Source organism: Ipomoea triloba, chromosome 3 (assembly GCF_003576645.1).
Source record: "Ipomoea triloba cultivar NCNSP0323 chromosome 3, ASM357664v1".
Classification (NCBI taxonomy): domain Eukaryota; kingdom Viridiplantae; phylum Streptophyta; class Magnoliopsida; order Solanales; family Convolvulaceae; genus Ipomoea; species Ipomoea triloba.
In genome coordinates, this window is record NC_044918.1 from 17329874 (window position 1) to 17343064 (window position 13191).

A 13191-nucleotide genomic window follows, 5' to 3' on the forward strand; every position below is an offset into this window, starting at 1 on the left:
TAATTCATAACATAAAACGTTTACATCAACGATCAATGAAATGGTAAACCATTCCTTACAGTCAGACATGGAAACAACTTTTCTAACTATGTTATAGAAAACTTGAATCGCAGACTGTTTCATAACTATGAAGCTATGTTCCTTCAAGGAACTTAAAGCTTCATCAAAGATGAACGTTTTTAAACTTTTAAAAGTTGCAATTAAACACATTAATAGACTGTTTGATTGTAGGGGAATTAAAATTTTATTTACACATAATTCCAAAAGCAAGACGATCTTGCTTTTAGGTACAATACCTCAAATCCATGACCTTTATTATTATTTTTTGAGTGCTACTGACTTTATTATATTGTAGTATATGTTCATCCATACCTTCTCAACCTATTGTAATACAAAGAGTCAACAACGTCTCCACTGAAGCTCAATCTCATAATCTCCTATATGGGTGAGTCATTACATGTCATTGAGCACAAGATACTTCGCTGCTATTATTATTAAAATGACTATTGACAAATACTACTTGATGGCTAAATTGATCATGCAAGTGAAGTTTAGGAGAAGAAGAAACAATTCCCCACCGTTTTTAATTTTGTAGATGCATGCAATATGTCAAATTTAGGTCCGAATTCCAAAAATAAAGGATAAGATAGAGGACAATGATGATTCTTTCGGGTAAATTTCAGGCAAAACAAACTTTTCCTCTTTTACCCCACATTCCCTCTCAGCCTTGTTACTTGTTACCCTTTTTTTTTTAAAAAAAAAATATTATTTTTTAACGTGTTATTCTTTTATTAAATTTATTTATTTATTATTTACATTATTTTTAATTTGTTATATAATTAATTTACAGATAAATAATATAAAGAAAATAAGAAGAATATTTATAAGTGTGAAAATATCAATTTTATTGTAATAATTAAAATTTCATCAACTAAAAATGTAATTTTTTTGAAGGTATTACTAAAATTCTATATAATTAATTCATAATATAATCAAATAAATTGTAAATCTAAGTTTATATACTTAATTTTGATAAAATGACATATTTGGTCCACTAGTTATATTCTATGTATAGACTTAAATTAATTTTATAGTTATTGTCATGTCTAATTTTTTATTCTCAATTAATTTTGAAATAATGATTTTAGTTATTTTTTTAATAATATTTTGTTAGATTTTTTTTGAAATACCTTGATTATTTATAAGGGAGTATCTTTGTTTTATACTTTCTCAAATATTTTCAGCCCAAATAACCCTATGACCACCTATGTGAAATGGTAACTGGAATTTTATCACATAGTTGGCGTATTCAAATAAAAAATAAAAAATAAAAAATTAAATGGTATGGATAAATATGAAAATTTAATTCTAATCTCTCTTCTTACATGAAACAGATGTGTTCTAGTATTTTATTGTATTTATTTAACAAATTTCAAGCCCCTATATTAGTACTCTCAAAATTTTATTTATCCATACCATTTATTTATTTTTTATTGTTTCATTTAAATTTGATGAAATATTAACAAAAATGTCAAATTAGGCACTTTGAAAATGATTATAAGACCAAAAATAAATATGATAATAACGTTGTATCAAATGTGTCAATATTTGAATAACTTTAAAACAAAACATGTACCTTTTTTTTAGAGCAAAAAAAAAAAAAACTCAATTATAACAAAAAAAAAAGTATACAATAAAATAATGACACATTAATAGTGATTAATAATAAATACTCATGTAGGAGTGTCTACCGAACTACCGCTCTAATTTTAATAGAATCGATCAACTTAAAAATTATAATTAAGTGAGAGTTATTATCTCTTTAGTAGAAAAAAGTTTAAATATGTTGTATTTTGTGATAATTGTATCTAAAATTTAAATTTAAATTTTGGTAAAAGAAATATAAATCTTTGTCAAACTTTAAAAGATTTTAATATAATTATATTTAATTTTCACTAAATTTTATAATTTAGATATAATTGTCACACTAGATAAACCTTATTTCTTACAATAATACTAGAGTTTTTTTCGGGGTCGGATAAATCTTATTTCTTACAATAAATTAATAATATGGGAATTAACTTTCTTTTTGGGTCACACTATTTTTTAATCAAATCTTTTAATTAAATTAAAAGAAATTCTAATTGTGCAACTTCAAAAAGAAACTACCACAATGTTCATATTGTATTGTGAATTCTAATATAAAATTATGTACTTACAGTTAATAGTTTTTGCACATGTTAATCGCTGACAAAATGCCAAAGACTTTATGGTCTAGTAGCATTCGGTGTCCCGGTTTACACTCCTACATGAATAATGGGAGTGAGTCATCCGTAGTACTAAAAAAAAATTTTTTTGACCGGATCCATGGTATAATTTGCCCAATTCATGCTATGTCATTCATATCTTATATCTATATGAGTTATTGGCTTATTGTTTCATCCCAAGTCTTTTTATTTGGGAGTTCCTTTCGTTAGCTGTCTTCTTCCTTAAAAAATCTCTGCACAAAAATCTTCCAAATATTTTACTATTTTTCTTATCCTAGGACCTACACAAACACAAACACAAGCACAAGCACATTAAATACCCCGCTAATCTCTCCTACTTTGATTAGATTCGAGTGTTTATCCCGAAATATTTAGGTACAAATAGCTTTAGTGGAGCTAATTTTTGTATAGATAAATATTTATACTCGCTGAAAATACCTGTAATCAGGGCTGGGCATCACAGAGAAGAGGTAAAGTTGCGAACTTGAAGTTGAGGATTCTATGGGCAAGTTGGCGGTGGGGGCTGGGGTGGTGTGCGCGGCGGCGGTGTGCGTCGCGGCGGCGCTTGTGGTGAGGCACCACATGAGGAGCTCCGGCCGGTGGGCCAAGACCGTGGCTTTACTGAAAGAGCTGGAGGAGAAGTGTGGGACGCCGACCGGCAAGCTCCGGCAAGTCGCCGACGCCATGACCGTCGAGATGCACGCCGGACTTGCATCTGAGGGTGGCAGCAAACTCAAGATGCTCATTTCCTACGTTGATAACCTCCCCTCTGGGTCAGTAAATCACATGCATATCTATCTCTGTAAAAAAAAAATTTACTTTTTAGAAAAAAAAAATCTGGGTTTGTGCTCGGATGATTGATTCCATAATTTCTTGATTCTTCTTGAATACATACTGATTAACCAATTTGAATATGCCCTTTAAATCATTTTCTGTATATTCTTTAAAATTTTTGCTAATTAATGAACATATGGGATTTTTAAAGGTGCAGATAGTACCTGGTATGATAATTTATTTGCATATTTAATACTCCTATATTCTAAAAGTGTGGGCAGTAAGCACTCTATTCAGCTGAGTTACCATGATTTACATAGTCACAGATATCTGTTCAGTTGAGTTACCACGATTTACATACTCCAATTGGGCCGGGGTGTAGGGGCACTTTGGGTTGGGGATTCAATCTTTTGGGAAGAAAGGAAGAAAAAATTATGCTAATATATGAAATTTGTATATATGACTTATGAAGTTGAAGAATTTGGGATAATTCAATTAAGGATAGTTTGGTTGGTCGTAGAGTATTTAGGTTGTAAACTTGAGCATGATATGAATCTTTGCATTGATTACTTAGGATGTTCTTTTGATAAAGATAAAGTAATCTTGGTGGTTTTGTGCTGTAGTCCATGGTATGGACCCCTCTGATGCAATTAATGAAACTAAAACTGCATAGCCTTTTAAAAGGCTTTTTTTTTGCTGGTATGTTTAACTATTGATAGAAGTCAGAGTTGCATTTTAGAATCTTATGCCAGCTGAGATTGGCTATCATCTATTTTCCCTTTTCTATTCAGGCTTTATGCTTCTTTGGAACATTATGGACTTCTAGTTATCTGGATATCTAAATCTTGTATGCTTATTCGATATGCTTACAAGTGTCTGCTTTGATGGTATATGGTTGATTCATGCTTTTTAGCTTTTAAAGATGTGGGTGCAAATGTGCAATATCCTTGTAGCCGAAACCAAACAAAAAAAAAAAAGTAAAAAAGGAAAGTTTAATAGAATAAACAAAAAATTCTCAGAAGATCTTTCTTGAAGCCCAATACTTGCATATATTTACTGCAAGATAAACTCGCTTTACATTATCTCAATGTCGATCAATACTTTTCAGGGACGAAGAAGGCCTGTTTTATGCGTTAGACTTAGGTGGTACAAACTTTCGCGTCATGCGTGTGCAGTTGGGAGGGAAAGAGAAAGGCGTAGTTAATAGGGAATTTCAAGAAGTCTCAATTCCACGGCATTTGATGGTTGGATCATCCGAGGTGAGTGTTTACCAATTCATCCTTTCAACTTTCTTGAATTTAATTAAGGTTGTGTTCCTGGTCCGAACCTTCTTACTCTGGTTATTTCAGGCACTGTTTGATTTTATTGCCCACGAGCTTGCAATGTTTGTCAAAAAAGAAGGCGAAGATTTTCACATTCCACCTGATAAACAAAGGGAATTGGGCTTCACCTTTTCATTCCCGACTAGACAAACCTCGATAGCATCAGGAACTCTTATAAAATGGACAAAGGGTTTTAACATCGAAGAAGTGGTTAGTTTGAGATTATATTCTTGCTTTATGATGTCTTATGTTGTGTGATTGTCACTAAGGTTTCAAGTGTAAACCAATGATCCAACAAAAAATCTCGGTAGCCAAGTGAGTGACTATTTTTTGCATAGGTTGGAGAAGATGTTGTAGAAGAGTTGACAAAAGCAATGGAAAGAGCTGGCCTTGATATGCGTGTGGCTGCTTTGGTATGTCGGAGCATTTTAATTTCCTGATTTGATCTCTGAATTTTCTGCAAGCAATCCCGTTTTCTTATAAATGCTTGTTTGCATTTCGTTTCAAACAATTTGTGATGCCACTCGAAAGTTTTCTGGATTAAAGGATTTTGATTTGTTTGACGGTGCAGGTCAACGATACTGTTGGAACATTAGCGGGAGGTCGATATAACAACCCTGATGCCGTTGCTGGAGTCATATTGGGTACAGGAACCAATGCTGCATATGTGGAGCGGGCAAATGCAATTCCAAAATGGCATGGTTTACTGCCTAAATCGGGAGAGATGGTAAGTGTTCTCTGGAATTCGGTTGTGAGTTGTTGTCCAAGCTTGTTAAATTCCCTTTTTACCCTCTCGTGTTTCGAAACATTGAGGTTGTAGAGCTATGTGGTGCACATTGGTCATAGTTTGAACATGCTGTACTTTATTTTTGAAGGTTATCAACACTGAATGGGGTAATTTCCGATCATCTCATCTTCCATTATCGGACTATGATCTAGGTCTGGACGCCGAGAGCCTGAACCCTGGAGAGCAGGTTATTATATTTGGTTAAATGTTTTTGTGAAGTTTTAATTGCTGTTATGAATATGTTTTCATTTTTTAAACGAACCGGTGCAGATATATGAGAAGCTAATTTCTGGCATGTATCTCGGAGAGATTGTCCGGAGAGTCTTGTGCAAAATGGCTGAAGAAGCCGACTTTTTTGGTGATACTGTCCCACCAAAGTTGAAATTTCCTTTCATTTTAAGGTAGGGTATGCTTTAAATACATGTTTTATCTAGAGTATTTCAATACATTTTCCCCTTTAGAACGCTGTTACTTTTAAGCACGAGAATACGAGAAGATCCTCAAGACTTTTCTTTCAATGCTTGTAGGACTCCTGACATGTCTGCGATGCATCATGACACATCTGCTGATCTGAAGGTGGTTGGCAACAAACTAAAGGATATTTTGGAGGTATGAAGCTTATAAAGGTTCCGAGTTTGACTCCCAGCTGGAGTGGCTTATTAGTCTTTTTGCTTTTAGCGAGTTAGTTATGGATAACTTAGGCTGGTTTACCTGTCGGTTAGGGTCACAAGACTGGTTTTACCCTGTGTACACCCTCAGATAGATCCCTTTATTAGCTTAAGTTTTAGTTGAGACGTAACATATCTTTCAACTAAGTATCAGAGCGGGCGTGAACATTTCTCATCCCGAATTCTTTAATTTTGGCTTACAGATACCAAACTCTTCCTTGAAAATGCGGAAAGTAGTGGTCGAGGTGTGCGACATTGTTGCGACTCGCGCAGCCCGCCTCTCGGCTGCAGGGATTGTAGGCATACTCAAGAAATTGGGGAGGGACAGTTCGAAGGCGGGGGAGAACAACAAGAGATCCGTCGTGGCAGTGGACGGAGGGCTGTTCGAGCACTACACCAAGTTCAGAGAGTGTATGGAGAGCACACTTAAAGAGCTGCTTGGGGAGGCGGCCGAGAGCCTCGTCATCGAGCACTCGAACGATGGCTCGGGCGTTGGAGCTGCGCTCTTGGCAGCCTCTCATTCGCAGTACCTCGAAGCCGATGAATCGCTTTGGTCGCCGGCCGAAGCAGTTGCATTTCCCGCAGAGTAATTCTCAGAGGCTTTCTTGAGTTGGAGGGCATTGGAACATGAATGGAAATGTTGTTTGAAAGCTCCAATGCTCAATTCAATTCAGTGGCAGATAGAGAGGTTTTTCACACGCGTAGCTGCAGAGAAGCCCTGTGTTCTATGAGAAGTGTAATCATAAACCCGGAATGAATGCTTAATTGTATTTAATAAAGTTCTTTGTTTCGATTTATCAATGAATTATAACCAATAAGATTTGATAGGAATAAGGATAAATACAGAAGAAAAAAAAAACAATAATTGTCAACCACCGTGTAGTCTAGTGCATCAAGAGGTTGTATACTTTCAATAGGTTGAGAAAGTAGTTATGAATTATCAACTGTTATTGTTTGTTACAATTAATCTTGTATTTAAATTTATCATTTAATTATTTAATAAGAATGACTGACATGTAATATCATCATTTATCAATCACGTGATTGCTTTGACATGTAATTTTTTCCTCTCACATAAACTCTTATAATTGAATGTCAAAATTACATATTGTTCATTTTGTATTAATGGTGAAATTTAAATGAGTGGTTAATTGTGACAAGTAAATAAAAATTAAAGATGTAACAAGACAAAATTAAATGAGCAAGACTAAATGTGGTAATGTAACTGATTGGAACCAAAAATGAAATATGCTCATAAATAAATAAAAACAGTATACTTACATATTACTAACTTATTGTAAACATTTAATTTATCTCAAGAGAGGTTTTCAAAAAAAAAAAAAATTTATCTCAAGAGAAGTAACTAACTAGTTGATAATTATCGCACTCACTAATATTACAAACTTATCAAAATAACTAATACAATTATCAAACTCTAAAGTAAAAAAGTAAAATTAACAAGGTTCCCTAATAGAAGTGATATATTGATTCTTTTGTTTGAAACGATTAACTATGGACAATTTATACTAATTTATTTTTATTTATAGTTTTTTTATTAACTAAAATAACAAGATAAGATTGTTTAAAAAAAAAGAAGATAAGATTTATGTATACTCTTATTTTTTATTTCTAATTTTTTTTTAATTTTGAAGATAAACGTAGCTATTCCATTAATTCATAACATAAAACGTTTACATCAATTATCAATGAAATGGTAAACCATTCCTTACAGTCAGACATAGAAACAACTTTTCTAACTATGCTATAGAAAACTTGAATCGCAAACTGTTTCATAACTATGAAGCTATGTTCCTTCAGGGAGCTTAAAGCTTCTTCAAAAATCTGGGTCTTCGTCATCATTCTTTTTTGCTCGCCCAGGATAAGATCAACACTTGTCGAAACCAAACTAAACGATTTATGCTAATGAAAATGAAAAGTTCGTGAAAGTAACGAGAGGAAAAATGCTCGTGAAACTAACGAGAGGAAAACACAATAATAGAGAAAAAAAAAAGTGGGTAAAGTCAAAGTAGGGTTGTGAGTTAAGACTACTAACACAAACCCCAATACCTACCTACTATTATTTTATTCAAAGGGAGAGAAAACGGAAGAAGAAGATCTGTGGCGGTGGTCGGAGGTGGACGGAACTGCGACGATGGTCGGGGCAGAAGAAGAGCGAGAACAAACATGGAAGGTGACCAAAACCGCCGGCTCAAAGCTCCATTAGAGCTCCAGTCGGAGGCCGACGGTGGAAGCCGAAGTTGAGCAGCTTTTATTTCTAATTTTTACTCTACATAAAAGCTTGAATTAGATATTTATATTGAAATCCATATGAAAAAATAATTTATCAATATATATCACGTTAAAAGATTAAAATTTAGAGAGTAAGATTTGAGAGTTAAACTGTTTTAATATTACAGTCTATTCCTTCAAAAAAAAAAAAATAAAAAATTCCAGTCTCTTTTTAGCCAAGCCACCAGTCCACTACTGTCCACCGTTCACAGCTAAGCTACCACCGCCCACCGTCCACCGTCCACCGTCCACCGTCTACCGTCCACCGTCCACCGTCTGAGAGAGGAGGAAGAGACAAGCAGTCGGCATCAGACTTACCACCGTCCATTCACAGCAGCATCGCTTAATTCACTTAACACCCAGGTATTATTTTGCGTAAAGTGGCTCTGTATCTCTTTGTGGAGTTCATTTGACTGGTTCCTCCCTAATTCCTATACTAACACAACCCTAGTACTAGTATTTTTCTTTCAATAATTGATGCTCTTTCCTCTCCCAACACGAACAAACTAAAATTCTGCTATGTGAACCATTTTGGTTAGTTTTCTCTGAAAAATTATAGCTAAAGATCGGTGAATGCTTTGAATTTTATAGCATTGATTAAAATTGTCCTTCCTTAATCCTTAGTGTCACACGTCTTTGGCTATTGAGTGCTAAATAGAATTGTGGAAGTATGCTAAATGTCTAATCGTCAAGGATGATAAATGATTTTAGGAATGTATTGTTCAATGCAGGCAAATATGCAAGAGCTTCAAAGAGATATGCCTTCAATTCCTAAAATTTGACAATTAAATTATTTTGGTCCTTTATAATTATTGGTTAGCATAGTTTACTAAGCCATGAGTTCTATTGTTTTTTTTTTTTTTTTTTTTTTTTTTTTTTTGTGGTTTCTGATAAAAAAAATAAGAAAAGGATTAAAAAAACAAGACAATTACCCTTGCGTTACCTTAGAAATGGATTAAATCGCCATGTGAACAGACAGTCTGGTTCTTTTGAATTTGGATCTTGTGCGAGTATTTTTGCTTTTATCTGTTTATTCATTTTATTCATTAATTACTGGCCACGGGGAAATCTGTTTATTCATTTTATTCATTAATTACTGGCCATGGGGAAAGCCAGGATACACATTGGTAATTTGAAAATGTTCGTGGGGGAAACATCTTGCAATCTAAAGCTCCATAGCTAAAGATACATATTTATTTGTATACTTATTCTATAAACAGCATATATGTATATTAGTATATAGCTATATATTCATCTTAAACACTCTGAAGTAGTGAAGTCCTTCACACCATGGACTTAGATTCATCATCATCTTCACTCTCTGAGGTCCTCTCACTCCCTGAATATTTAAGGAGTGGTGAAACAATGCAAGAATGATGGTTGCAATGCAGGATTTTCAGGACCTCTTTCATGGTAGGTCTTGTGGAAGGAAGTTTGCTAGTACAGATGATGCCGAGTTTGAACACAGATTGCATCTCATCTAAGTACTGTGGCTTCTTGATACCTGCATCTAGTGCATCAGCTATGGGTTTTCCTTCTTGGACGTGTTTGAACGCCCAATCAGCCAGGCACAACTCTGCAGTGCCACCATCATTGGGTTCCCTTCCGGTAACAAGCTCCAAAAGGATCACCCCAAAGCTGTACACATCAGTCTTCTCGTTCACTTTTGCTGTGTGTGCATACTCTGAAAATAAATAAAAAATCATTAGCATGTTTGTTACTTACTATGAGATAAACAGGCTGAAACTTTGTGCTGTATTAATTAAAATCAACATCAACAGAAAAACTTCTAAACCTTAGCACAGGCTTGGATTCCAGAAAATGAATCTAAACATACCTGGAGCTATGTAGCCAAAAGAGCCAGCCACTGTTGAGACTGTGTTAGCTTCTCCAGGCTTGATCAACATTCTTGCTAGACCAAAGTCTGCAATTTTAGCCTTGAACTCAGAGTCTAAAAGCACGTTGCTTGATTTCACATCTCTATGAACAATGGGTGGGGAGCAGTTGTTATGCATATAGCAGAGCCCCTCAGCTGCCCCAATGGCAATGTGCAGCCTGGTTGGCCATTGCAGGACTTGGTGATGAGGTGGGCATGCAACATATGATCTTCTCTTTGGGTGGAGCCATAAATCCAAGCTGCGATTTTCTAAGAACTCATAGACAAGAAGCTCAGATTCTTCACTAGAGATTCCACACAGGAGTTTCACTATGTTTGAGTGGCGAATTGTTCCAAGTATATGCACTTCTGCTTGAAACTCCTTCTCAAGCTGTTGATCCAACTTCTTGCAATTCCAAATCCTCTTAACAGCAAATTTTTCACCTGTATGATGTAAGGGTACCAGGTAAACTTCCCCTGAACCCCCACTGCCAATCACATTGTCTTCTATTAAATTTGGCAGAATGTTTGATTCTGTGAAGCTTAGCCTATGGAATGGTGTAAGCTTCCAATTTGGGACTAGTCCTTGTTTTATTTCCATTTTCTTTCTTGAAACAAAGACCACAAAGAGAATGGCTGCTAGAAACAAGGCTGCTGCTATGCTTCCAAGAATAGCTATAACTCTGACTAAATCACTATCCAATTTCTTGGTATTCAGCTTGCAGATACTGAGGCCAAATGAAGGGGTGGTTGCACAAAGACCAGGATTATTCAAGAAGCTCTTATCAAAAGCTGCATTTTCAAGCTCACCTGGGATTCTCCCAGTGAGATGATTTGAAGACAGGTTTAGTGAAGTTAGCCTCAAATGCCCTATTGCGGAAGGAATTTCCCCAGAAAGTTGGTTTCCAGACAGGTCCAACTCATTAAGATTTGGCAAAAGACCAAGTGGTGAAGGGATTTCACCAGACAGTTGATTCCTGCTGCATTTCAAGGAGGTCAGTGACTTCCATGAGATAATTTCTGATGGGAAATTCCCAGAAAGCTGATTCCCATCTAACCAAAGAACCGATAACTGTTGCAGCGCCGTCAGTTCTTGAGGGATTTCACCGGTAAAGAGATTATTGCTTGCCTTGAAGTTAACAACATTATTCCAAGAAGAAACTCCAGCAGGGATTTCACCTGAAAATTGATTGTTGCTAATATCCACTAGAGACACATTCGATGCAATCTTTTGTGGAAGCTCACCAGTAAACAAGTTATCACTAATCAAGAACCTTGACAGATTTCTAGCTGCCCACAAACCATCAGGAATTGTACCTGAAAGTTGGTTCTTTTCAACTAGAACACTTCCCATGGTTTGACAATCCCCAAGAGACTTTGGAAGCTCACCTGTAAGATTGTTGTTAAAAGCAATGATGCTAGAAAGCACCTTGTTATCACACAGCCCCTCTGGCAATGATCCCACAAGATTGTTTGTGGAAACATCAAAAGTTTGCAGCTTCGAATGTTTACCAAAGTCTGCTGGAATTACACCTGACAGATTGTTGGTGAACAGCCTCACATCCCACAATGCTGGTAATCTACCTATGCTCTCTGGTATTTCGCCCGACAATTGATTCTTGAACAGAACCAACCCCTCCAATTTTTTCAGCTTCCCAAAGTCTTCAGGGATTTTGCCGGTTAAGGTGTTATTGGAAAAATCAATCCAATACAAGTTCAAGGCCTCAATTGACTGAGGAATAGGACCTGACAATTTGTTTACGTATAGGTAAACTTTTGTCAAATTCTTAAGCAGAAACAAGTTGCTTGGAATGCTACCGCTCAAACTATTTCCAGATAAAGCCAAGAATTCCAAAGCTGTCATGTTACCGATATTCTCAGGAATTTCTCCAACCAAATTGGAATTTTTGATCCATAGATTCCTCAGTTTCTTCAATTGAGTAAAGCTTGACGGGATGCTCTGTGGTGCAAAGGCATTATTGTCCAAAACCAGAATTTCAAGATTCAACAAGTCACCAATATCTGGCGGGAAAGAGCCACTTAAGAAAGTGGCGCCAAACTTAACCTCTTTTAACTGCTTTAGTCCTCCAATGGCTGGTGGGATGCCATCAGTGAAAAAGTTTGAGGAGAGGTTAAAAGCCATCAGCCGAGAAGAAAGCTGGTTAATATCACTGGGGATGGAGCCATTGAAGTAGTTGTAAGACAAATCCAAGAATTCAAGATCTGAACAATTGTACAGAGCTACAGGAAAAGGTCCAGGGATGAAGTTGTGGTTGAGATCAAGAATGGTTAGGTTTTTCAGGTCACATATGGATGGTGGTATGGTTTGGTTCAGCATTAGGAAGGTGAGCTGGATTCCAGTTACGGAGCCATCTCCACAGGTGATCTCCGGCCAAGTACAATGATCCGACAATGAATTCCAGTGGGAAAGATTGGATGGATTAGAAAAATGGTGCTTTATTTGAAGCAAAATTGATCTCTCTGAACTGATACTAGGTTGGCTGTTTCCATAAAAGGGCAAAGTGAAGAGTAAAAGTGTGAGGATGATGAAGTTGATTTGGGTTGATGATGATGAGGTCAGTTTGCACATTTTGAGGTTGATTTGGGATGATGATGATGGGGTTAGTTTCGACATTATGAGGTTGATTTGGGATGAAAAAAGCTTGCTTCTTGAAATGGTGGCATGGAAGAGAGCTTTGCAGCTTGCTTATATCTGTTAACCTCTGTAGGAAAACAAAGGTTAAAATTCTACTTTTCAATTCCTTTCATCTTGATCAATCTCAACCTACTTAGAATGCTGCGTCTCTTGCCTTAATATATACACACACCCTGCGTTTAGGCGTCTAGAAAACTGGACTGTTTTTAGTGTGAAGAAGACCTGCACAACCCCAGGTGCAAGTGACGTTACCCCTGGGGTATGTTTATCGTACACACACATATATAGTCTGATACCCCCGAAGATTTTTAAAAAGTTTTGGGGTACGTACATAATCTGTTAGCTATAGGTTCATAATAAAACTATTTCATAATTATGATTATATGACAAACATTTAAGTTATAAACTTTAATCTTTAAGATTATTTACTTACAAAGTTACAATTCACATATTATAAACATATAACATGTGCATAATCTATTAACCGCTCCGGCATCCAAGCCCCATATGACACCGAGTTCGTTGTCGGAGATAACCCAACATCAAATCTGC

General features: G+C 35.8%; 2 protein-coding genes across 2 annotated transcripts; one reads left to right on the top strand and one right to left on the bottom strand.

Moving 5' to 3' along the window:
- The first annotated feature begins 2455 nt into the window (after nt 1-2455).
- Nucleotides 2456-6818, top strand: LOC116013690 (hexokinase-1). Its single transcript, XM_031253579.1, has 9 exons — nt 2456-3040; nt 4150-4300; nt 4391-4573; nt 4702-4776; nt 4935-5090; nt 5239-5337; nt 5421-5551; nt 5678-5759; nt 6022-6818. The coding sequence occupies exons 1-9, from the start codon at nt 2769-2771 to the stop codon at nt 6406-6408; spliced, it is 1536 nt and encodes a 511-aa protein (XP_031109439.1). The 5' UTR covers nt 2456-2768; the 3' UTR covers nt 6409-6818.
- A 2572-nt stretch (nt 6819-9390) lies between these two features.
- On the bottom strand, nt 9391-12618 carry LOC116012993 (receptor-like protein kinase 5). Its single transcript, XM_031252659.1, has 2 exons — nt 9945-12618; nt 9391-9791 (listed from the first exon to the last, which is right to left on the bottom strand). The coding sequence occupies exons 1-2, from the start codon at nt 12616-12618 to the stop codon at nt 9391-9393; spliced, it is 3075 nt and encodes a 1024-aa protein (XP_031108519.1).
- Between the last annotated feature and the right edge of the window lie 573 nt (nt 12619-13191).